The sequence below is a fragment of the Nansenia antarctica genome, assembly GCF_963989245.1.
Source record: "Nansenia antarctica genome assembly, chromosome: 15".
In the NCBI taxonomy this organism is placed as follows: Eukaryota; Metazoa; Chordata; class Actinopteri; order Argentiniformes; family Microstomatidae; genus Nansenia; species Nansenia antarctica.
In genome coordinates this window covers 8,167,820-8,192,028 of record NC_137685.1, presented here as the reverse complement: position 1 = coordinate 8,192,028, position 24,209 = coordinate 8,167,820, and the positions used below count along the sequence as shown (strand labels likewise).

The 24,209-nt window shown below is 45.6% G+C and overlaps 1 protein-coding gene across 1 annotated transcript; it reads left to right on the top strand.

Annotated features, from left to right (window-relative positions):
* The first annotated feature begins 47 nt into the window (after positions 1 to 47).
* sec13 (SEC13 homolog, nuclear pore and COPII coat complex component) lies at positions 48 to 18,372 on the top strand. Its single transcript, XM_080545849.1, has 9 exons — positions 48 to 170; positions 639 to 683; positions 1,331 to 1,446; positions 2,460 to 2,611; positions 3,366 to 3,499; positions 3,838 to 3,971; positions 4,245 to 4,365; positions 4,687 to 4,833; positions 17,667 to 18,372. The coding sequence occupies exons 1-9, from the start codon at positions 168 to 170 to the stop codon at positions 17,775 to 17,777; spliced, it is 963 nt and encodes a 320-aa protein (XP_080401975.1). The 5' UTR covers positions 48 to 167; the 3' UTR covers positions 17,778 to 18,372.
* The last annotated feature ends 5,837 nt before the right edge of the window (positions 18,373 to 24,209 follow it).

Genomic DNA, 24,209 nt, shown 5'->3' with positions numbered 1-24,209 from the left:
GACGGATAGTTTGTATGACTCCGGAGCCTTAGACGTGCGGACACGGAAGTGGGTGTTTTTACATTGAGTTGTGTTGTAAAGTATCTGCCACGTATCTATCCCCCCTCACAGAAGGAGTTGAAATTACTCTCTATTCAGAGTTAAAGACATTGCTTTAAGCTTCAATTATGGTGAGTAAGCTGGGACATTGTTGGTTTATAAACGTGAGCTATTGACAGAGGCAGCAAGCTGTAACAGTGACTGTTATCCGGCTAGCTTTAGCTACGTTGGTTTATTTTGAAACGTCTCGCGAGATCTATCAAAAAATAAGCCTGGATGTTTCTAGAGGTCTCGCGAGACTTATCGAACTAAGGCTAGAGTGTCCTACGTTGCTAACCGGCTAACAGAGCAAAAGACAAGTTCTGTTTTCCTTCACAGAGTTGATCTAGTTTGATATCTAGCCAGGGAGTAAAGCCTAACTACACTATAGCTACTCTGAACCGTATATAACGTCAACAGTGTTGTATGCGCCTGTCTTTAGATTATTTTGGCGTTACACACAGTTAGCTATGTGGCTAGGACATTGATTGCCCTGTGATTTGTGATGCTTTGATCAGTGGTGTGACTCTGTTTGTGTTTGTGTGTTTCGTGACATCCAGGTGTCCGTCATCAACACGGTGGACACCTCCCACGAGGACATGATTGTGAGTAAGACATTAGTAATGTTTTAGATCTGAGCTGTTGAATGATCATGCACTGAAAGCTGCTGCTGTGATGTGACAGCCATCAGGATGGATGGATGAATGAATGAATGAATGAATGGATGGATGGATGGATGAAAGGATGGATGGATGGATGGATGGATGGATGGATGGATGGATGGATGAATGAATGAATGAATGGATGGATGGATGGATGAATGGATGGATGGATGGATGAATGGATGGATGGATGGATGGATGGATGGATGAATGGATGGATGGATGGATGGATGGATGGATGAATGGATGGATGGATGGATGAAAGGATGGATGGATGAAAGGATGGATGGATGGATGGATGAATGGATGGATGGATGGATGGATGGATGAATGGATGGATGGATGGATGGATGGATGGATGGATGGATGGATGGATGGATGGACACTAGTTAAAACGGGTTGTATACTGGGCTGCAGGACTGATCGGTCCTAAGCATTGGTAGCTGGTAATGTTATTGTGAACTATCTACCTACCCAATTGTTAAATCAGCCTAGTAGCTCATTTAAATTAAACACTAAAAAGCTCGTATCACTGTCACAGCATCTCCTCCTGTTGACTGTCTCTCTGTTCTGTTCTGTGGTGTCTGCAGCACGATGCCCAGATGGACTACTATGGCACCAGGCTGGCCACATGCTCCTCCGACAGGTCCGTCAAGATCTTTGATGTGAAGAACGGAGGTCAGATCCTGGTGGCAGACCTGAGAGGGTAAGGAGGGTCACTGCTGCTTCTGCTCTGTGTAACTGCCATGGTGCTACTTTACCGTCTGCCCCCTGGTTATGATGAGATGTCAGGTCAAACCCTTTTTTGACGGTTTCTGGGAAATTACATTTAAACTGTAAAATCATGATATATGTTGGTATATAATAATAGTATTTGCATCAAAAAAACTAATATAAATCTCGAGCTCACTCTAAAACGGCCGTTTATATCCTTAAAATAACTAGGCTATTTTTATTTCTTGCTACTCTATAGCCTACTCATTTCTAAGAAGAAAATACTGATAGTATTCAGCAGCAAGTGTAATGATAACATGAATGAACAGTTTTACAAATGTACACTATTTTGCATTATTTGGGATATTTTGAGCACTTTAAAAAGCCCCTATGGCTGTTTTGCCTTTGCACTTAGAACTTTCAATTCGTCCCCATAGGGATAGTATTGTAGCCAGAATGTTCGACCACCCTATGATGAGTTAATGATAGATAGATAGACAGATAGAGTTGTTTATTTATTTATTGATCCTTCAGAGTTTGGTCTAGGATACACAATTCAGTGAATCAATTCAGTAGAGAACATGTGACTATGATCTCACCACCATCTCAAACTCACCTGTAGCCAAAGGTTACTCTACAGGCAAACTGTATAAACATGACATGTGATTGTGGCTAACTCACCTGGAGTCAACTGAACTGACTCTCTCGTCTTCGAGAAGTCAGTCAACTGAACTGACTCTCGTCTTCTATGAGTCAACTGAACTGACTCTCTCTTGTCTTCTATGAGTGAACTGAACTGATTCCCTCTTGTCTTCTATTAGTGAACTGAACTGACTCTCTTGTCTTCTATGAGTGAATTGACCTGACTCTTGTTTTCTATGAGTGAACTGAACTTACTCTCTTGTCTTATCTTGTCTTTATCTATTAGCGAACTGAACTGGTTCCCTATTGTCTTCTATGAGTGAACTGACTGTCTTGTCTTCCTGTCTCTCTCCTCTCCTCCAGCCACGAGGGTCCGGTGTGGCAAGTGGCGTGGGCTCACCCCATGTACGGTAACATCCTGGCGTCGTGTTCCTACGACCGGAAGGTCATCGTGTGGAAGGAGGAGAACGGCACCTGGGACAAGATGTACGAATACACAGGACACGACTCGTCAGGTACACAACACCCTTCTATTAATACACCAGACACAACACCATCCTATTGATACACCAGACACACCCTCATATTAATAACAACCCCTCCTATGAACCACTCTTACATCTATACGACTCAGATCCAAAGTCTGAAAGTCAAAGTCAGTTTGGTTGCAGAATTAAAAAGCTATTCAAGGACAATAGGAGTATAAGATATGAGGTGTGCGTGTGTGCGTGCGTGCGTGCGTGCGTCTACAGTGAACTCAGTGTGCGTGTGTGTGTGTGTCTGTGTCTACCTGTCTACCTGTCTACAGTGAACTCAGTGTGTGTGTGTGTGTGTGTCTACCTGTCTACAATGAACTCAGTGTGTGTTTCTCCAGTGAACTCTGTGTGTGTGTGTGTGTCTCCAGTGAACTGTGTGTGTGTGTGTGTGTGTGTCTACCTGTCTACAATGAACTCAGTGTGTTTCTCCAGTGAACGTGTGTGTGTGTGTGTGTCTCCAGTGAACTCTGTGTGTGTGTGTGTGTGTCTCCAGTGAACTATGTGTGTGTGTGTGTGTGTGTGTGTGTGTCTGCAGTGACCTGTGTGTGTGTGTGTGTGTCTCTCTCTCCAGTGAACTCTGTGTGTGTGTGTCTGCAGTGAACTCTGTGTGTGTGTGTCTCCAGTGAACTGTGTGTGTGTGTGTGTGTCTACAATGAACTCTGTGTGTGTGTGTGTCTCCAGTGAACTGTGTGTGTGTGTGGGTCTACAATGAACTCTGTGTGTGTGTCTGCAGTGAACTCGGTGTGCTGGGGTCCGTATGACTTCGGGCTGATCCTGGCGTGTGGCAGCTCTGACGGGGCCATCTCCCTGCTGACCCTCACCGGAGACCAGCAGTGGGACATCAAGAAGATCAGCAACGCACACACGGTCAGTACCACACTGTCACTGGAGAACACAACCGTCATCTGTCACTGTGAAATACAACAACGGTCATCTGTCACTATGAAATAGAATCACTGTCATTTGTCACTATGAAATAGAATCACTGTCATTTGTCACTATGAAATAGAATCACTGTCATTTGTCAGTATAAACAGAGACCAAGTACTTGGGGTTAAAATGTAACATTGAATTAGTATAATTCCCAATGAATACAGTATGCTAGTAGGTCGTATATACTGGTAATGCTCCAGTCACTACCAGTTAGCTCGTAAACCTCAGGAGGCTGTGGTTGTAATATATATTCCCCCACCCCGCCCCCTCAGATCGGGTGTAACGCGGTGAGCTGGGCCCCTGCCGTGGTGCCAGGCAGCCTCATCGACCAGCCCTCTGGGCAGAAGCCCAACTACATCAAGAGGTTCGTGTCGGGCGGCTGCGACAACCTGGTCAAACTGTGGAAGTAAGTACCGGACGGTCGGAGAAGCGTCTCTAGGAAAGGAGGGAGGTTATTAAGAGGAAATGTAACACTGGTTTTGTTTCTGTACCAGGGGAGGCTGGTGGAGGTAGACATCGGAGGCCATTGTAATGCATGAGCCCGTCCTCCGATGTCTACCTCCACCAGCCTCCCCGTGTCTGTATATTGTTTAGAGGACGGTTTGGAAATGTATAATACACATTTGAGTGAGTTGACAGATGTCTGACCTAACCCCCCCCCCCGCGCGCGCTCCCCCAGAGAGGAGGACGGCCAATGGAAAGAGGACCAGAAGCTGGAGGCTCACAGTGATTGGGTCAGAGACGTGGGCTGGGCTCCTTCTATTGGTCTTCCCACCAGCACAATCGCCAGCTGCTCTCAGGTAAATCAGATGTGTGTGCGTTAGTTAGTTAAGATGTGTGTGTGTGTGTGTGGTAGTTAGTTAAGATGTGTGTGTGTGTGTGTGTGTGTGTGTGTGTGTGTGTGTGTGTGTGTGTGTGTGTGTGTGTGTGTGTGTGTGTGTGTGTGTGTGTGTGTGTGTGTTAGTTCAGCTGTTTGTTTGTGTGTTAGTGTGTGTGTGTTAGTTAGTTCAGATGTGTGTGGTTCTTGGCTGGTGTGTGTGTGTGTGTTAGTTAGTTCAGCTGTGTGTGTGTATACATATACATATGTATAAACCAGTCGTCCCTCCGCTCCTCCCCCCCAGGACGGCAGAGTGTTCATCTGGACGTGTGACGACCCGGCCGGCAGCTCCTGGAGCACCAAGCTGCTGCACAAGTTCAACGACGTGGTCTGGCACGTCAGCTGGTCCATCACCGGCAACATCCTGGCTGTCTCCGGGGGCGACAACAAGGTGACTGTCTCCTTTACTCCCCAATAACACTCCTTTACTCCCCAATAACACTCCTTTACTCCCCCAATAACACTCCTTTACACCTCCAATAACACTCCTTTACTCCCCCAATAACACTCCTTTACACCCCCAATAACACTCCTTTACTCCCCCAATAACACTCCTTTACACCCCAATAACACTCCTTTACACCCCCAATAACACTCCTTTACACCTCCAATAACACTCCTTTACACCTCCAATAACACTCCTTTACACCCCCAATAACACTCCTTTACACCCCCAATAACACTCCTTTACTCCCCCAATAACACTCCTTTACACCCCCAATAACACTCCTTTACTCCCCCAATAACACTCCTTTACACCCCCAATAACACTCCTTTACACCCCCGATAACACTCCTTTACTCCCCCAATAACACTCCTTTACACCCCCAATAACACTCCTTTACACCCCCAATAACACTCCTTTACTCCCCCAATAACACTCCTTTACACCTCCAATAACACTCCTTTACACTCCAATAACACTCCTTTACTCCCCAATAACACTCCTTTACACCCCCAATAACACTCCTTTACTCCCCCAATAACACTCCTTTACACCTCCAATAACACTCCTTTACACCCCCAATAACACTCCTTTACACCCCCAATAACACTCCTTTACACCCCCAATAACACTCCTTTACTCCCCAATAACACTCCTTTACACCCCCAATAACACTCCTTTACACCCCCAATAACACTCCTTTACACCCCCAATAACACTCCTTTACTCCCCAATAACACTCCTTTACTCCCCAATAACACTCCTTTACACCCACAATAACACTCCTTTACACCCCCAATAACACTCCTTTACACCCCCAATAACACTCCTTTACACCTCCAATAACACTCCTTTACTCCCCCAATAACACTCCTTTACACCTCCAATAACACTCCTTTACACCCCCAATAACACTCCTTTACACCCCCAATAACACTCCTTTACTCCCCCAATAACACTCCTTTACTCCCCAATAACACTCCTTTACACCCCCAATAACACTCCTTTACACCCCAATAACACTCCTTTACACCCCCAATAACACTCCTTTACACCTCCAATAACACTCCTTTACACCCCCAATAACACTCCTTTACACCCCCAATAACACTCCTTTACTCCCCAATAACACTCCTTTACACCCCCAATAACACTCCTTTACACCCCCAATAACACTCCTTTACACCCCCAATAACACTCCTTTACTCCCCCAATAACACTCCTTTACACCCCCAATAACACTCCTTTACACCCCCAATAACACTCCTTTACACCCCCAATAACACTCCTTTACACCTCCAATAACACTCCTTTACACCCCCAATAACACTCCTTTACACCCCCAATAACACTCCTTTACTCCCCAATAACACTCCTTTACACCCCCAATAACACTCCTTTACACCCCCAATAACACTCCTTTACACCCCCAATAACACTCCTTTACTCCCCCAATAACACTCCTTTACACCCCCAATAACACTCCTTTACACCCCCAATAACACTCCTTTACACCCCCAATAACACTCCTTTACACCTCCAATAACACTCCTTTACACCCCCAATAACACTCCTTTACAACCCCAATAACACTCCTTTACACTCCAATAACACTCCTTTACTCCCCAATAACACTCCTTTACACCCCCAATAACACTCCTTTACACCCCCAATAACACTCCTTTACACCCCCAATAACACTCCTTTACACCCCCAATAACACTCCTTTACACCCCCAATAACACTCCTTTACTCCCCCAATAACACTCCTTTACACCCCAATAACACTCCTTTACACCCCCAATAACACTCCTTTACACCCCCAATAACACTCCTTTACACCCCCAATAACACTCCTTTACACCCCCAATAACACTCCTTTACTCCCCCAATAACACTCCTTTACACCTCCAATAACACTCCTTTACACCCCCAATAACACTCCTTTACTCCCCAATAACACTCCTTTACACCCCCAATAACACTCCTTTACTCCCCAATAACACTCCTTTACACCCCCAATAACACTCCTTTACTCCCCAATAACACTCCTTTACACCCCCAATAACACTCCTTTACACCCCCAATAACACTCCTTTACTCCCCCAATAACACTCCTTTACACCCCCAATAACACTCCTTTACTCCCCCAATAACACTCCTTTACACCCCAATAACACTCCTTTACTCCCCCAATAACACTCCTTTACACCCCAATAACACTCCTTTACTCCCCCAATAACACTCCTTTACTCCCCAATAACACTCCTTTACACCCCCAATAACACTCCTTTACTCCCCCAATAACACTCCTTTACACCCCAATAACACTCCTTTACACCCCCAATAACACTCCTTTACTCCCCCAATAACACTCCTTTACACCCCCAATAACACTCCTTTACTCCCCCAATAACACTCCTTTACTCCCCCAATAACACTCCTTTACTCCCCCAATAACACTCCTTTACACCCCCAATAACACTCCTTTACTCCCCCAATAACACTCCTTTACTCCCCCAATAACACTCCTTTACACCCCCAATAACACTCCTTTACTCCCCCAATAACACTCCTTTACTCCCCAATAACACTCCTTTACTCCCCCAATAACACTCCTTTACACCCCCAATAACACTCCTTTACTCCCCCAATAACACTCCTTTACACCCCCAATAACACTCCTTTACACCCCCAATAACACTCCTTTACACCCCCAATAACACTCCTTTACTCCCCCAATAACACTCCTTTACACCCCCAATAACACTCCTTTACACCCCCAATAACACTCCTTTACTCCCCCAATAACACTCCTTTACACCCCAATAACACTCCTTTACACCCCAATAACACTCCTTTACTCCCCCAATAACACTCCTTTACACCCCAATAACACTCCTTTACACCCCCAATAACACTCCTTTACACCCCAATAACACTCCTTTACACCCCAATAACACTCCTTTACTCCCCCAATAACACTCCTTTACACCCCCAATAACACTCCTTTACTCCCCCAATAACACTCCTTTACTCCCCCAATAACACTCCTTTACTCCCCCAATAACACTCCTTTACTCCCCCAATAACACTCCTTTACACCCCCAATAACACTCCTTTACACCCCAATAACACTCCTTTACTCCCCAATAACACTCCTTTACTCCCCAATAACACTCCTTTACACCCCCAATAACACTCCTTTACACCCCCAATAACACTCCTTTACTCCCCCAATAACACTCCTTTACTCCCCCAATAACACTCCTTTACACCCCCAATAACACTCCTTTACACCCCAATAACACTCCTTTACACCCCCAATAACACTCCTTTACTCCCCCAATAACACTCCTTTACTCCCCCAATAACACTCCTTTACACCCCCAATAACACTCCTTTACACCCCCAATAACACTCCTTTACTCCCCAATAACACTCCTTTACTCCCCAATAACACTCCTTTACACCCCCAATAACACTCCTTTACACCCCCAATAACACTCCTTTACACCCCCAATAACACTCCTTTACACCTCCAATAACACTCCTTTACACCCCAATAACACTCCTTTACACCCCCAATAACACTCCTTTACACCTCCAATAACACTCCTTTACTCCCCCAATAACACTCCTTTACACCCCCAATAACACTCCTTTACACCCCCAATAACACTCCTTTACACCCCCAATAACACTCCTTTACACCCCCAATAACACTCCTTTACACCCCAATAACACTCCTTTACACCCCCAATAACACTCCTTTACACCCCCAATAACACTCCTTTACACCCCCAATAACACTCCTTTACACCCCCAATAACACTCCTTTACACCCCAATAACACTCCTTTACTCCCCCAATAACACTCCTTTACACCCCCCAATAACACTCCTTTACACCCCCAATAACACTCCTTTACACCCCCAATAACACTCCTTTACACCCCAATAACACTCCTTTACACCCCCAATAACACTCCTTTACACCCCCAATAACACTCCTTTACTCCCCCATAACACTCCTTTACACCCCCAATAACACTCCTTTACACCCCCAATAACACTCCTTTACACCCCCAATAACACTCCTTTACACCCCCAATAACACTCCTTTACACCCCCAATAACACTCCTTTACACCCCCAATAACACTCCTTTACACCTCAATAACACTCCTTTACACCCCCAATAACACTCCTTTACACCCCCAATAACACTCCTTTACACCCCCAATAACACTCCTTTACTCCCCAATAACACTCCTTTACACCCCAATAACACTCCTTTACACCCACAATAACACTCCTTTACACCCCAATAACACTCCTTTACACCCCAATAACACTCCTTTACACCCCAATAACACTCCTTTACTCCCCCAATAACACTCCTTTACACCCCCAATAACACTCCTTTACACCCCCAATAACACTCCTTTACTCCCCAATAACACTCCTTTACACCCCAATAACACTCCTTTACTCCCCCAATAACACTCCTTTACACCCCAATAACACTCCTTTACACCCCCAATAACACTCCTTTACACCCCAATAACACTCCTTTACTCCCCCAATAACACTCCTTTACTCCCCCAATAACACTCCTTTACTCCCCAATAACACTCCTTTACTCCCCCAATAACACTCCTTTACACCCCAATAACACTCCTTTACACCCCCAATAACACTCCTTTACACCCCCAATAACACTCCTTTAACACCCCAATAACACTCCTTTACACCCCAATAACACTCCTTTACACCCCCATAACACTCCTTTACACCCCCAATAACACTCCTTTACACCCCAATAACACTCCTTTACACCCCAATAACACTCCTTTACACCCCAATAACACTCCCTTACACCCCAATAACACTCCTTTACACTCCAATAACAACTCCTTTACACCCCCAATAACACTCCTTTACACCCCCAATAACACTCCTTTACTCCCCCAATAACACTCCTTTACACCTCAATAACACTCCTTTACACCCCCAATAACACTCCTTTACACCCCAATAACACTCCTTTACACCCCCAATAACACTCCTTTACACCCCCAATAACACTCCTTTACACCCCAATAACACTCCTTTACTCCCCCAATAACACTCCTTTACACCCCCAATAACACTCCTTTACACCCCCAATAACACTCCTTTACACCCCCAATAACACTCCTTTACTCCCCCAATAACACTCCTTTACACCCCCAATAACACTCCTTTACACCCCCAATAACACTCCTTTACACCCCAATAACACTCCTTTACACCCCCAATAACACTCCTTTACACCCCAATAACACTCCTTTACACCCCCAATAACACTCCTTTACACCCCCAATAACACTCCTTTACACCCCCAATAACACTCCTTTACACCCCCAATAACACTCCTTTACACCTCCAATAACACTCCTTTACTCCCCCAATAACACTCCTTTACACCCCAATAACACTCCTTTACACCCCCAATAACACTCCTTTACACCCCCAATAACACTCCTTTACACCCCCAATAACACTCCTTTACACCTCCAATAACACTCCTTTACTCCCCAATAACACTCCTTTACACCCCCAATAACACTCCTTTACACCCCCAATAACACTCCTTTACTCCCCCAATAACACTCCTTTACTCCCCAATAACACTCCTTTACACCCCCAATAACACTCCTTTACACCCCCAATAACACTCCTTTACTCCCCCAATAACACTCCTTTACTCCCCCAATAACACTCCTTTACTCCCCCAATAACACTCCTTTACACCCCCAATAACACTCCTTTACTCCCCCAATAACACTCCTTTACTCCCCCAATAACACTCCTTTACACCCCCAATAACACTCCTTTACTCTCCAATAACACTCCTTTACTCCCCCAATAACACTCCTTTACACCCTCAATAACACTCCTTTACACCCCCAATAACACTCCTTTACTCCCCCAATAACACTCCTTTACACCCCCAATAACACTCCTTTACACCCCCAATAACACTCCTTTACACCCCCAATAACACTCCTTTACACCCCCAATAACACTCCTTTACACCCCCAATAACACTCCTTTACTCCCCCAATAACACTCCTTTACACCCCCAATAACACTCCTTTACTCCCCCAATAACACTCCTTTACACCCCCAATAACACTCCTTTACACCCCCAATAACACTCCTTTACTCCCCCAATAACACTCCTTTACACCCCCAATAACACTCCTTTACTCCCCCAATAACACTCCTTTACACCTCCAATAACACTCCTTTACACCCCCAATAACACTCCTTTACACCCCCAATAACACTCCTTTACTCCCCCAATAACACTCCTTTACACCCCCAATAACACTCCTTTACACCCCCAATAACACTCCTTTACACCCCCAATAACACTCCTTTACACCCCCAATAACACTCCTTTACACCCCCAATAACACTCCTTTACACCCCCAATAACACTCCTTTACACCCCCAATAACACTCCTTTACTCCCCAATAACACTCCTTTACACCCCCAATAACACTCCTTTACACCCCAATAACACTCCTTTACACCCCCAATAACACTCCTTTACACCCCCAATAACACTCCTTTACACCCCCAATAACACTCCTTTACACCTCCAATAACACTCCTTTACACCTCCAATAACACTCCTTTACACCCCCAATAACACTCCTTTACACCCCCAATAACACTCCTTTACTCCCCCAATAACACTCCTTTACACCCCAATAACACTCCTTTACTCCCCAATAACACTCCTTTACACCCCCAATAACACTCCTTTACACCCCCAATAACACTCCTTTACACCCCCAATAACACTCCTTTACACCCCCAATAACACTCCTTTACACCCCAATAACACTCCTTTACACCCCCAATAACACTCCTTTACACCCCAATAACACTCCTTTACACCCCCAATAACACTCCTTTACACCCCCAATAACACTCCTTTACACCTCCAATAACACTCCTTTACACCCCCAATAACACTCCTTTACACCCCAATAACACTCCTTTACACCCCAATAACACTCCTTTACACCTCCAATAACACTTCTTTACACCCCAATAACACTCCTTTACACCCCCAATAACACTCCTTTACACCCCCAATAACACTCCTTTACACCCCCAATAACACTCCTTTACTCCCCAATAACACTCCTTTACACCCCCAATAACACTCCTTTACACCCCCAATAACACTCCTTTACACCCCCAATAACACTCCTTTACACCCCCAATAACACTCCTTTACACCCCCAATAACACTCCTTTACTCCCCCAATAACACTCCTTTACACCCCCAATAACACTCCTTTACTCCCCCAATAACACTCCTTTACACCCCAATAACACTCCTTTACACCCCCAATAACACTCCTTTACACCCCCAATAACACTCCTTTACACCCCCAATAACACTCCTTTACACCCCCAATAACACTCCTTTACACCCCCAATAACACTCCTTTACTCCCCAATAACACTCCTTTACTCCCCCAATAACACTCCTTTACACCCCCAATAACACTCCTTTACACCCCCAATAACACTCCTTTACTCCCCAATAACACTCCTTTACTCCCCCAATAACACTCCTTTACTCCCCCAATAACACTCCTTTACACCCCCAATAACACTCCTTTACTCCCCCAATAACACTCCTTTACACCCCCAATAACACTCCTTTACACCCCCAATAACACTCCTTTACACCCCCAATAACACTCCTTTACACCCCCAATAACACTCCTTTACTCCCCAATAACACTCCTTTACACCCCCAATAACACTCCTTTACTCCCCAATAACACTCCTTTACACCCCCAATAACACTCCTTTACACCCCCAATAACACTCCTTTACACCCCCAATAACACTCCTTTACACCCCCAATAACACTCCTTTACACCCCCAATAACACTCCTTTACTCCCCCAATAACACTCCTTTACACCTCCAATAACACTCCTTTACTCCCCCAATAACACTCCTTTACACCCCCAATAACACTCCTTTACACCCCCAATAACACTCCTTTACTCCCCCAATAACACTCCTTTACTCCCCCAATAACACTCCTTTACTCCCCCAATAACACTCCTTTACACCTCCAATAACACTCCTTTACTCCCCCAATAACACTCCTTTACACCCCCAACAACACTCCTTTACACCCCCAATAACACTCCTTTACACCCCCAATAACACTCCTTTACACCCCCAATAACACTCCTTTACACCTCCAATAACACTCCTTTACACCCCCAATAACACTCCTTTACTCCCCCAATAACACTCCTTTACTCCACCAATAACACTCCTTTACACCACCAATAACACTCCTTTACTCCCCCAATAACACTCCTTTACTCCTCAATAACACTCCTTTACTCCCCCAATAACACTCCTTTACACCTCCAATAACACTCCTTTACTCCCCCAATAACACTCCTTTACTCCCCGATAACACTCCTTTACACCTCCAATAACACTCCTTTACTCCCCCAATAACACTCCTTTACTCCCCCAATAACACTCCTTTACACCCCAATAACACTCCTTTACACCCCCAATAACACTCCTTTACACCCCCAATAACACTCCTTTACACCCCCAATAATACTCCTTTACACCTCCAATAACACTCCTTTACACTCCAATAACACTCCTTTACACCTCCAATAACACTCCTTTACTCCCCCAATAACACTCCTTTACACCCCCAATAACACTCCTTTACACCCCAATAACACTCCTTTACACCCCCAATAACACTCCTTTACACCCCCAATAACACTCCTTTACACCCCCAATAACACTCCTTTACACCCCCAATAACACTCCTTTACACCCCAATAACACTCCTTTACACCCCCAATAACACTCCTTTACACCCCCAATAACACTCCTTTACACCTCCAATAACACTCCTTTACACCCCCAATAACACTCCTTTACACCCCCAATAACACTCCTTTACACCCCCAATAACACTCCTTTACACCCCCAATAACACTCCTTTACACCCCCAATAACACTCCTTTACACCTCCAATAACACTCCTTTACACCCCCAATAACACTCCTTTACACCCCCAATAACACTCCTTTACACCTCCAATAACACTCCTTTACTCCCCAATAACACTCCTTTACACCCCCAATAACACTCCTTTACACCCCCAATAACACTCCTTTACACCCCCAATAACACTCCTTTACTCCCCCAATAACACTCCTTTACTCCCCCAATAACACTCCTTTACACCCCCAATAACACTCCTTTACACCCCCAATAACACTCCTTTACACCCCCAATAACACTCCTTTACACCCCCAATAACACTCCTTTACTCCCCCAATAACACTCCTTTACACCCCCAATAACACTCCTTTACACCCCCAATAACACTCCTTTACACCCCAATAACACTCCTTTACACCTCCAATAACACTCCTTTACTCCCCCAATAACACTCCTTTACTCCCCCAATAACACTCCTTTACACCCCCAATAACACTCCTTTACACCTCCAATAACACTCCTTTACACCCCCAATAACACTCCTTTACACCCCCAATAACACTCCTTTACACCCCCAATAACACTCCTTTACACCCCCAATAACACTCCTTTACTCCCCAATAACACTCCTTTACACCCCCAATAACACTCCTTTACACCCCCAATAACACTCCTTTACACCCCCAATAACACTCCTTTACACCCCCAATAACACTCCTTTACACCCCCAATAACACTCCTTTACACCCCCCAATAACACTCCTTTACTCCCCAATAACACTCCTTTACACCCCCAATAACACTCCTTTACACCCCCAATAACACTCCTTTACACCCCCAATAACACTCCTTTACACCCCCAATAACACTCCTTTACTCCCCAATAACACTCCTTTACTCCCCAATAACACTCCTTTACACCCCCAATAACACTCCTTTACACCCCCAATAACACTCCTTTACACCCCCAATAACACTCCTTTACACCCCCAATAACACTCCTTTACTCCCCCAATAACACTCCTTTACTCCCCCAATAACACTCCTTTACACCCCCAATAACACCCCTTTACTCCCCAATAACACTCCTTTACTCCCCCAATAACACTCCTTTACTCCCCCAATAACACTCCTTTACTCCCCCAATAACACTCCTTTACACCCCCAATAACACCCCTTTACTCCCCAATAACACTCCTTTACTCCCCCAATAACACTCCTTTACTCCCCCAATAACACTCCTTTACACCTCAATAACACTCCTTTACACCTCCAATAACACTCCTTTACTCCCCCAATAACACTCCTTTACACCCCCAATAACACTCCTTTACACCCCCAATAACACTCCTATACTCCCCCAATAACACTCCTTTACTCCCCCAATAACACTCCTTTACACCCCCAATAACACTCCTTTACTCCCCCAATAACACTCCTTTACACCCCCAATAACACTCCTTTACACCCCCAATAACACTCCTTTACACCCCCAATAACACTCCTTTACACCCCCAATAACACTCCTTTACTCCCCCAATAACACTCCTTTACACCCCCAATAACACTCCTTTACACCCCCAATAACACTCCTTTACACCCCCAATAACACTCCTTTACACCCCCAATAACACTCCTTTACTCCCCCAATAACACTCCTTTACTCCCCAATAACACTCCTTTACACCTCCAATAACACTCCTTTACACCCCCAATAACACTCCTTTACTCCTCAATAACACTCCTTTACACCTCCAATAACACTCCTTTACTCCCCCAATAACACTCCTTTACACCCTCAATAACACTCCTTTACTCCCCAATAACACTCCTTTACACCCCCAATAACACTCCTTTACTCCCCCAATAACACTCCTTTACTCCCCCAATAACACTCCTTTACTCCCCCAATAACACTCCTTTACAACCCCAATAACACTCCTTTACACCCCCAATAACACTCCTTTACACCCCCAATAACACTCCTTTACACCCCCAATAACACTCCTTTACTCCCCAATAACACTCCTTTACACCCCCAATAACACTCCTTTACACCTCAATAACACTCCTTTACTCCCCAATAACACTCCTTTACACCCCCAATAACACTCCTTTACACCCCAATAACACTCCTTTACACCCCCAATAACACTCCTTTACTCCCCCAATAACACTCCTTTACACCCCCAATAACACTCCTTTACACCCCCAATAACACTCCTTTACACCTCCAATAACACTCCTTTACACCCCCAATAACACTCCTTTACACCCCCAATAACACTCCTTTACTCCCCAATAACACTCCTTTACTCCCCCAATAACACTCCTTTACTCCCCAATAACACTCCTTTACACCCCCAATAACACTCCTTTACACCTCCAATAACACTCCTTTACTCCCCAATAACACTCCTTTACACCCCCAATAACACTCCTTTACACCCCCAATAACACTCCTTTACTCCCCCAATAACACTCCTTACACCTCCAATAACACTCCTTTACACCCCCAATAACACTCCTTTACACCCTCAATAACACTCCTTTACTCCCCAATAACACTCCTTTACTCCCCCAATAACACTCCTTTACACCTCCAATAACACTCCTTTACACCCCCAATAACACTCCTTTACTCCCCAATAACACTCCTTTACACCTCAATAACACTCCTTTACACCACAATAACACTCCTTTACACCCCCAATAACACTCCTTTACACCCCCAATAACACTCCTTTACTCCCCCAATAACACTCCTTTACTCCCCAATAACACTCCTTTACACCCCCAATAACACTCCTTTACACCCCCAATAACACTCCTTTACACCTCCAATAACACTCCTTTACACCCCCAATAACACTCCTTTACACCTCCAATAACACTCCTTTACACCCCCAATAACACTCCTTTACACCCACAATAACACTCCTTTACACCCCCAATAACACTCCTTTACACCTCCAATAACACTCCTTTACTCCCCCAATAACACTCCTTTACTCCCCCAATAACACTCCTTTACTCCCCCAATAACACTCCTTTACTCCCCCAATAACACTCCTTTACACCCCCAATAACACTCCTTTACACCTCGATAACACTCATTTACTCCCCAACAACACTCCTTTACACCCTGAGTACACTCCAGTCAGGACACTGAATTGTGTCACCTCAAAAACCCACACACCACCACCACCACTGTTGTCAAGGTGATTCCAGGTGATCTCCCCTCGAGCGGAGGGCTGTGATGATGGATAAGGAAGCTGACAGGTTCTGTCAGTCGGAATCGTCGGCCATTTAATATTTCCCCGGCACTTCCAATCTTCGGATGATAACGGCCGAGGCGAGCGTCTCTGATGGGCTGGGAGGCCACACACACGCCTGACCCAGTTCTGCTCTCTCTAGTTCTGATGGGCTGTCCTCCTCACAGAGCAGCGCAGATGGGTTCTCTGACCGGGAACATGTTTTATTCACCATCAGCTGTGTAACTTGAGTAGATAGAAGGTCATAGGTGTGGTTTTAAGATGTTTTCACTCCTGGTGAACGGTCTCGTGTAGAGAGGTTGATCTACACCCCATCTTTAGGACATCTAAACTGGTGTATAACTGGTGTCACTGTGCTTGTCTTCCCCAGATGACACTGTAAAACGGGAGTCATCCTCTAACGGGTGTCACTCTGTTTGTGTTCCCCACAGGTGACGCTGTGGAAAGAGTCAGCTGACGGACAGTGGGCGTGCATCAGCGACGTCAATAAAGGCCAGGGCGCCGTGTCCTCCATCACAGACGGCCAAATGAGCGAACAGTGATCCAGGAAGAACCTCTTACATTCCACCCCCCACCCCCCCCCCTCCCTCCAGCTAACATCAGGAGAAGCCCCTCCCTTCCTCCCCCTAATGGACTCTTTAAGACCCTCTCTGATGACCCTCCTTCCACGTTGACCCCTGACCTCTCCTTCCACGTTGTTCATGTCCTGATCCAGACCTTCTGAGGGTGTGGTTCCGTCTTGGATCCAGCAATCCAGCGTTTGGTTTGGACTCTGAACGTTTTGGAGCAGAGGGTTTTGTCTCTGTAAATCAGTTCTCATGGTCCAAGTCTCATATCGCTCTCTCTGGCCTCAACTCAACGGATATGTGTTAATAAATTATAAATAATAAAATTGTTGTTTTTATTAGTTAACGAGATGTGTGTCACAAGCACATGGAAGCTGGAATGGAATGGAAATATGAAATGGTGGACATGAACTGAAGAATTATGCCTTTTAAATTCAATATGTTGCTCACTTGTGTCCAAAAACAACTGTCAAATATGAAACTGTTTTGGGAAATACTTTTTTGTTCAATTAATTGTTCGAAACGACAAGAATGTTATGTTTTCATATTTCAAATAATTAACATGATTTCATGACAACCTGTGTGTCTCTCATTTCACTCTCAAGGGGCAACGCTCATTAACAGAGAGGGGGGTTATACCACACACACACACACACTCACACACAGACACCCCTGTCCTTCGATGTGTACCTCCACCAGCCTCCCCTGGTGTCGTCCTAGCAACCTAACAGAGATAGATTAGCCCGTTAGCCCCTCGTTATCACCTCAGCTGCCTGGCCAGTGAGGGACTAGTGCCCGCCTCTAGAGACCAGCGAACATGTGACCTTTAAGAGAAGACTTCATCAGGGACTCAGACAGTTGCCTCCTGTAACATTCCATTCTCCAAACACTACATCTACATGACCCCAGTGGAATGACCAGAGGTGTGCTAGAGGGAGAGGTTGAGTTCTGTATGAAAAAGGAATATTAGGGCTTTCACACCGGCAGTTCCGAACGCCGGTTCGCGTTCGCGTTCGGAAACCTCCGAACGTTGGCGCTGTCTGGCGAACGATACACTGGTATGAACGCGGGCTCGTTCGCCAGACAGCGCCAACGTTCGGAGGTTTCCGTACGCGAACGCGAACCGGCGTTCGGAACTGCCGGTGTGAAAGCTCTATGTGTGGACTACTGTTATCAGAGAGAGAGGTGAGAGCTTGGTTGAATTCCGGAGCCCATGTTCAGAAGGTTGGAAGGTTCCAGAAGGTCCAGTAGAAGGTAGAACAGAGCAGCGTAGAACAGGTGGGAGGCAGTCATGTGACCTAGGGAGTCATCTCACAGTTCCAATAAATCCATGGCATCTTTTCTCTGCAACATTTCACTTCCCTAAATACACCCCAGCCTGTGTTAGAGCAGATGACCATGTCATCATAAGTGTGATTGGTTACTGCAGACAGTGCACCTAATTGGCCAGAAGATGGCATCCTTCTTCCTGTAGTCCCTATGACTGGGGCTTTGCCTGTGCCTGTCTGCTTGCCTTCTTGTCTACGGGGGCTAGATTGGGGCATTGTGCAGGGCCTGTCTGCCTGCCTGCCTGTCTGCCTGCCTGCCTGTCTGTCTGCCTGCTTGTCTCTGCCTGTCTGTGGGGACTATTCAGGCTGACAGGAGGTCATTTAGGTACATTGTGGTTCTGGGCTCAGGGTCAAAGAAACATGACCCATAAAGATTTAATTACCATTAACTCTCACACACTCACATTACCATCAGTAAACAGGGGAGCATGTGTCCTTGTGTGTGTGTGTGTGTGTGTGTGTGTGTGTGTGTGTGTGTGTGTGTGTGTGTGTGTGAGAGAGAGAGAGAGAGAGAGAGAGAGAGAGAGAGAGAGAGAGAGAGAGAGAGAGACAGAGAGAGAGAGAGCGTGCGAGAGAGTGTGTGAGTGAGTGAAAGAGCTAGGGCGAGAAATATTTAATGTATGGAATACATTTGAAGCCATTATTTATATATTCACACCCGCCATATTCAGCCTAATATCCTAATCTGTCTAGTCGAGTCAAGGAAAACGTTTCACTTTTTGCTCAATCAACAATTGGGGACGATCTGGAGGAGTAATGCGTAACGACCTGCAGCTTGATGGTCAAAAACCCATTAAGTCCCCTAATGCTCTATAAGGGCTTTCATGGCGCCGGGGATGGATAGAGAGAGAGAGAGAGAGAGAGAAGATTGATAATAACACACTACTGATCCCAGTGGGATGCCAAGCAAGCAAGCAGCAGCCTATGGAGGACCAAGTCTGTCAAAATTAACAATAAATATATAGATACATAAATGAATGTATGAACAAATAAATGAATGAATGTGGAAAACAATGTGGAAAAGAAAGAATGAATGTGGAAAAGAAAGAATGAATGTGGAAAAGAATAAATAAATATAGAAATGTATTTCGTTATACTGTGTGTATTCATTCATTTATTTGAATGAATGAATGAATGGTCTTTATTGTCATTGATATAGTACAGGTACCATACAACGACATTTGTGAGGGGGGGCTCCCCTGGTGCTAGGAAGAAAAAAAACTAAAAACAAGAAGGGAAAAGAGCTGGTTTACATAAATAAAGGCTATGTACACTATCCACTATACTATACTATACAAATAAAACACTGTGCTGTACTCTATGCTATGCTATACCTATTCTAACATTTCCTATCTCTGAACCTTATCTACCCTAGGGTTGTCATATTGCACATATTTGTTCATACATTCATTTATGTGTCTACATATTTATTGTTAATTTTGACAGACTTGGTCCTCCATAGCAGCCTGGCTGCGGTGCGAATCATCCACTTTGTGCCAAACACATTACTGACAGTCTCACCCCTGGAGTCATGCTCTCTCTGTCTCCGTGTGTGTGTGTGTGTGTGTGTGTGTGTGTGTGTGTGTTTCTCCTGCACTGACGGCCACCGCGAATAACGGGACGGACCTCTTACCCTCTCCAACATGGACCCAGGTCCACGATCACAGATATAACGGTTTACAGTCGGTTTATTATAGGCTACCACTTGCGCGGGACTCACCTGCCTGCGAGTGAGAGAGTCAGTGCGTGTGCCGCAGAGGGAATAGTAATAGGCGGCGTTCATTACCGTTATTCGTTCATTACCGCATCACTGTCATTAGACATACGAGGCATACGCTCTGTGCGCTGTCATAGCCGTCATCGTGTTTGTGCGTTACTACGTCTCTCTCTCTCTCTCTTTCTGTTCTGCTCAGAACAGCTTTCATCTGTTCTGTTCCATCATGCCCGGGTGGAGGAGAAACCTGACTTTGTGTCTGCAGAGAATGCACGAAGAAGGTAAGACTGAGGCTTTTAAAAACAGGCAATGTTTTGTTTAACGTGTGGTTTAAAAGGTTTTGTTTTTGCGACTTGTTTCCGTGGAATCATCATCGATTTATTTTGTGCACCTCTGCAAAAAAATACTATCTATCTCTGAACTGTTCCGTCTGGCTCCTTTCTGAGATAACAGCGCGCAGTGCGCACGTGTCACTATTATTTTTTCTGCGCGCTCCTCCAGTTTATTATAGGAGGATAATGATGAAGAAGGTGAGGAAGACCTCCCATCCAAAGACCCCTATGTAGGGCTGTAGCGATGGTGATGAGGATGATGATGGTGAAATGATGATGATGATGATGATGATGATTTTGGTGATGATGATAGTGATGATGATGATGATGAAGATGACAGTTGAGGTGCTCTTTCCCAGGCTGTGCCTCTTGGCTCTGGTCCAGCTCTTGTGCGATGGCCCGTTTGGCTGGACAGTAGAATCTCAGAGGCTGTTATTCATAGAGGCACTGATGTCAGGGAGTCCTGTCGAGACGCCCGGGGGCACTTCGCACCGTAGATTATGTTGTTGGCTTGAAGGTACGTTAATAAATACATAATTATGCATAACTACATAAATCACCAGACAGACGCTTCAGGCAACTGTTAGTCCTGTTATACTCAGGTTTATGAAGCTCCAGCTGCTAGACTGGTGTCAGCAGCAGGCTTGGGTCTGGTCTGGACTGGGGATTTGGTCTGGTCTGGACTGGGGCTTTGGTCTGGTCTGGACTGGGGATTTGGTCTGGTTTGGACTGGGCCTTTGACTGGGAGGACTGGGGGTTTGACTGGGAGGACTGGGGCTTTGAGTGGGAGGACTGGGCCGTTGAGTGGGAGGACTGGGGCGTTGGCCTGGTCTGGACTGGGGCTTTGAGTGGGAGGACTGGGCCGTTGACTGGAAGGACTGGGGCGTTGGCCTGGTCTGGACTGGGGCTTTGAGTGGGAGGACTGGGCCGTTGAGTGGGAGGACTGGGGCTTTGACTGGGAGGACTGGGGAATTGGTTAAGTCTAGACTGGACCAGGGGCTTTGCCTCAGGTCTGGTCTGGGGCCATTGAGAAAATCTCCACCAAATCCCAAGCTCATTGCAGTGCTTTGAGAGCTGTGCATTTACTTCTTGACTGCTGTTCTGTGTGATGCTGCATATTTCATCCATTCAGCACTCATGCATTCTTTTCCCTCTAGAAAAATGATTATAGTTATGGATTATAGTTATGGATTGCAATTATTTGTCTGCTCTCGCGCTGCATCAGTCCACTGATAAACAGGCCAGCATTAAGCCCCTAAACTGAGATAGTTATCCAGCAGCATTAAGCTCTAAACAGAGATAGTCATCCACACATTGACCCAACCATCTGGGTAGAAGGATGTCTGATCAGCGTGCGCGGGGACGATAAATCATGCTTGTCCGTGAATGATTTAATGAAATGCTCCGGCACTATGCTGAAGGGCAATGGGTTTGATATAAAGTCAATCAGACAGGAGAGGAAAGGATCCAAAACACATCGCTCAAGGCAATTGAGGTTTAATAGTGTGAGCTTCTCTGGGTGGAGAATAGGAGGAAAGAAAAGTGTTTTTTTCTAATTCCTTATCAAATAAGTAGAGGACAAGAGATCCACATTAATCACCAGACCAGCAGTTCAAATAGCTGTGTGTGTGTGTGCGTGTGTGTGTGTGTGTGTGTGTGTGTGTGTGTGTGTGTGTGTGTGCGTGTGCACGCGCGTGCGCGTTTGAGTTTAAGGATGTGTGTTTAAGAGCTCTTTCCAATCACAGTGCAAAGCAGTAGAGGGCCTGGAAAAGGTGGAGGTGTGTGTGTGTGTGTCTGCGCGCCCGCGTGCACGTTTGAGTTTAAGGATGTGTGTTTAAGAGCCCTTTCCAATCACAGTGCAAAGCAGTAGAGGGGCCTGGAGAAGGTGGAGGACTGATGGTATCTGCGGCGCGGCTTAGAGAGGGACAGGCTGTTAAGAGGATCTCGGGCTCAGTTTGACCACAGCTTCAATAAAAACCTCTTTCCCTTTCCTCCTCTCAGTCACAAGGAGACGTGGGGGCTCCTCTGAAGTGTGCAGTCGACTCTGTTAAACTGGAAGTGGTCTTGATAGTCGTCCTGATAAGAGTGTTCATGGTACCGTGCGTGATTCTCTCACACACACCCCCCCACACACACACACACAGACACGCACTCACACACAAATACCCATGACACCCAAGATAACTGAATAAAGATGAACGTAGGCTTTTTCTCATGTTTACGATAACACACATGGCCTCATCCGTACGAGTACCCAGTCTCCAGGGGTACCGTGCGTGACTCAGACGTGTTTGATGTTTGATGTTTCCACACATGTCAAGAGACGATATGACACTGCAGACAGAACTGAACAATGATGATCCATTACGCCTCCTCGTGTCGGACCGTGGCGTGTAAATCCCAGACTCAGTGATGTGTTTAATGGACAAAATAAAGCCGTGTGCCGTGTTGTTAATGCCTCCTTTTGTACTTATGCCACATTTTAAGCCCTCGAGTACACCATTTAATGACACTTAAAGACATTAAATATTCTTCGGAGAGGAGAGTGTCGGGTGACTGCCTCGACATGAATAACGATTAGACCGTTTTTCCATAGGATGAGGAGTGACGCTAGGCTATTATTATTGTGGTAAGTTCAACTCATGCGGAGAGTAATTATTCGACTGTCTCTCAGAGCTGAGGTTGTTGTCACAGTAAGTGCTTTTGCCTGAACCCTCCCGTGTGTCCTCTCTGCTCTGAGCTCTCAAAACCATCAGGTTGTGTGTGTGTGTGTGTGTGTGACTGTGTGTGGGTGGTTGTTTGTGTGTGTGTGTGTGTGTGCGCATGCGTGCATGCATGCGTGTGTGTGTGAGTGTGTGCGCAGGCACCCACATCCCTCACACACATCCCTCCCTTCCACCCCAACATTGGTCAGCAGCACAACTTGGGATTGCTGTTCATGTTTCAGTGATTGGGTTCTGTGTATGTTCTATTGTTCAGGATTGCCAGACAGATTTTCCATTATGTCTTTGATGTTCATAAAGGCTGGGAAACA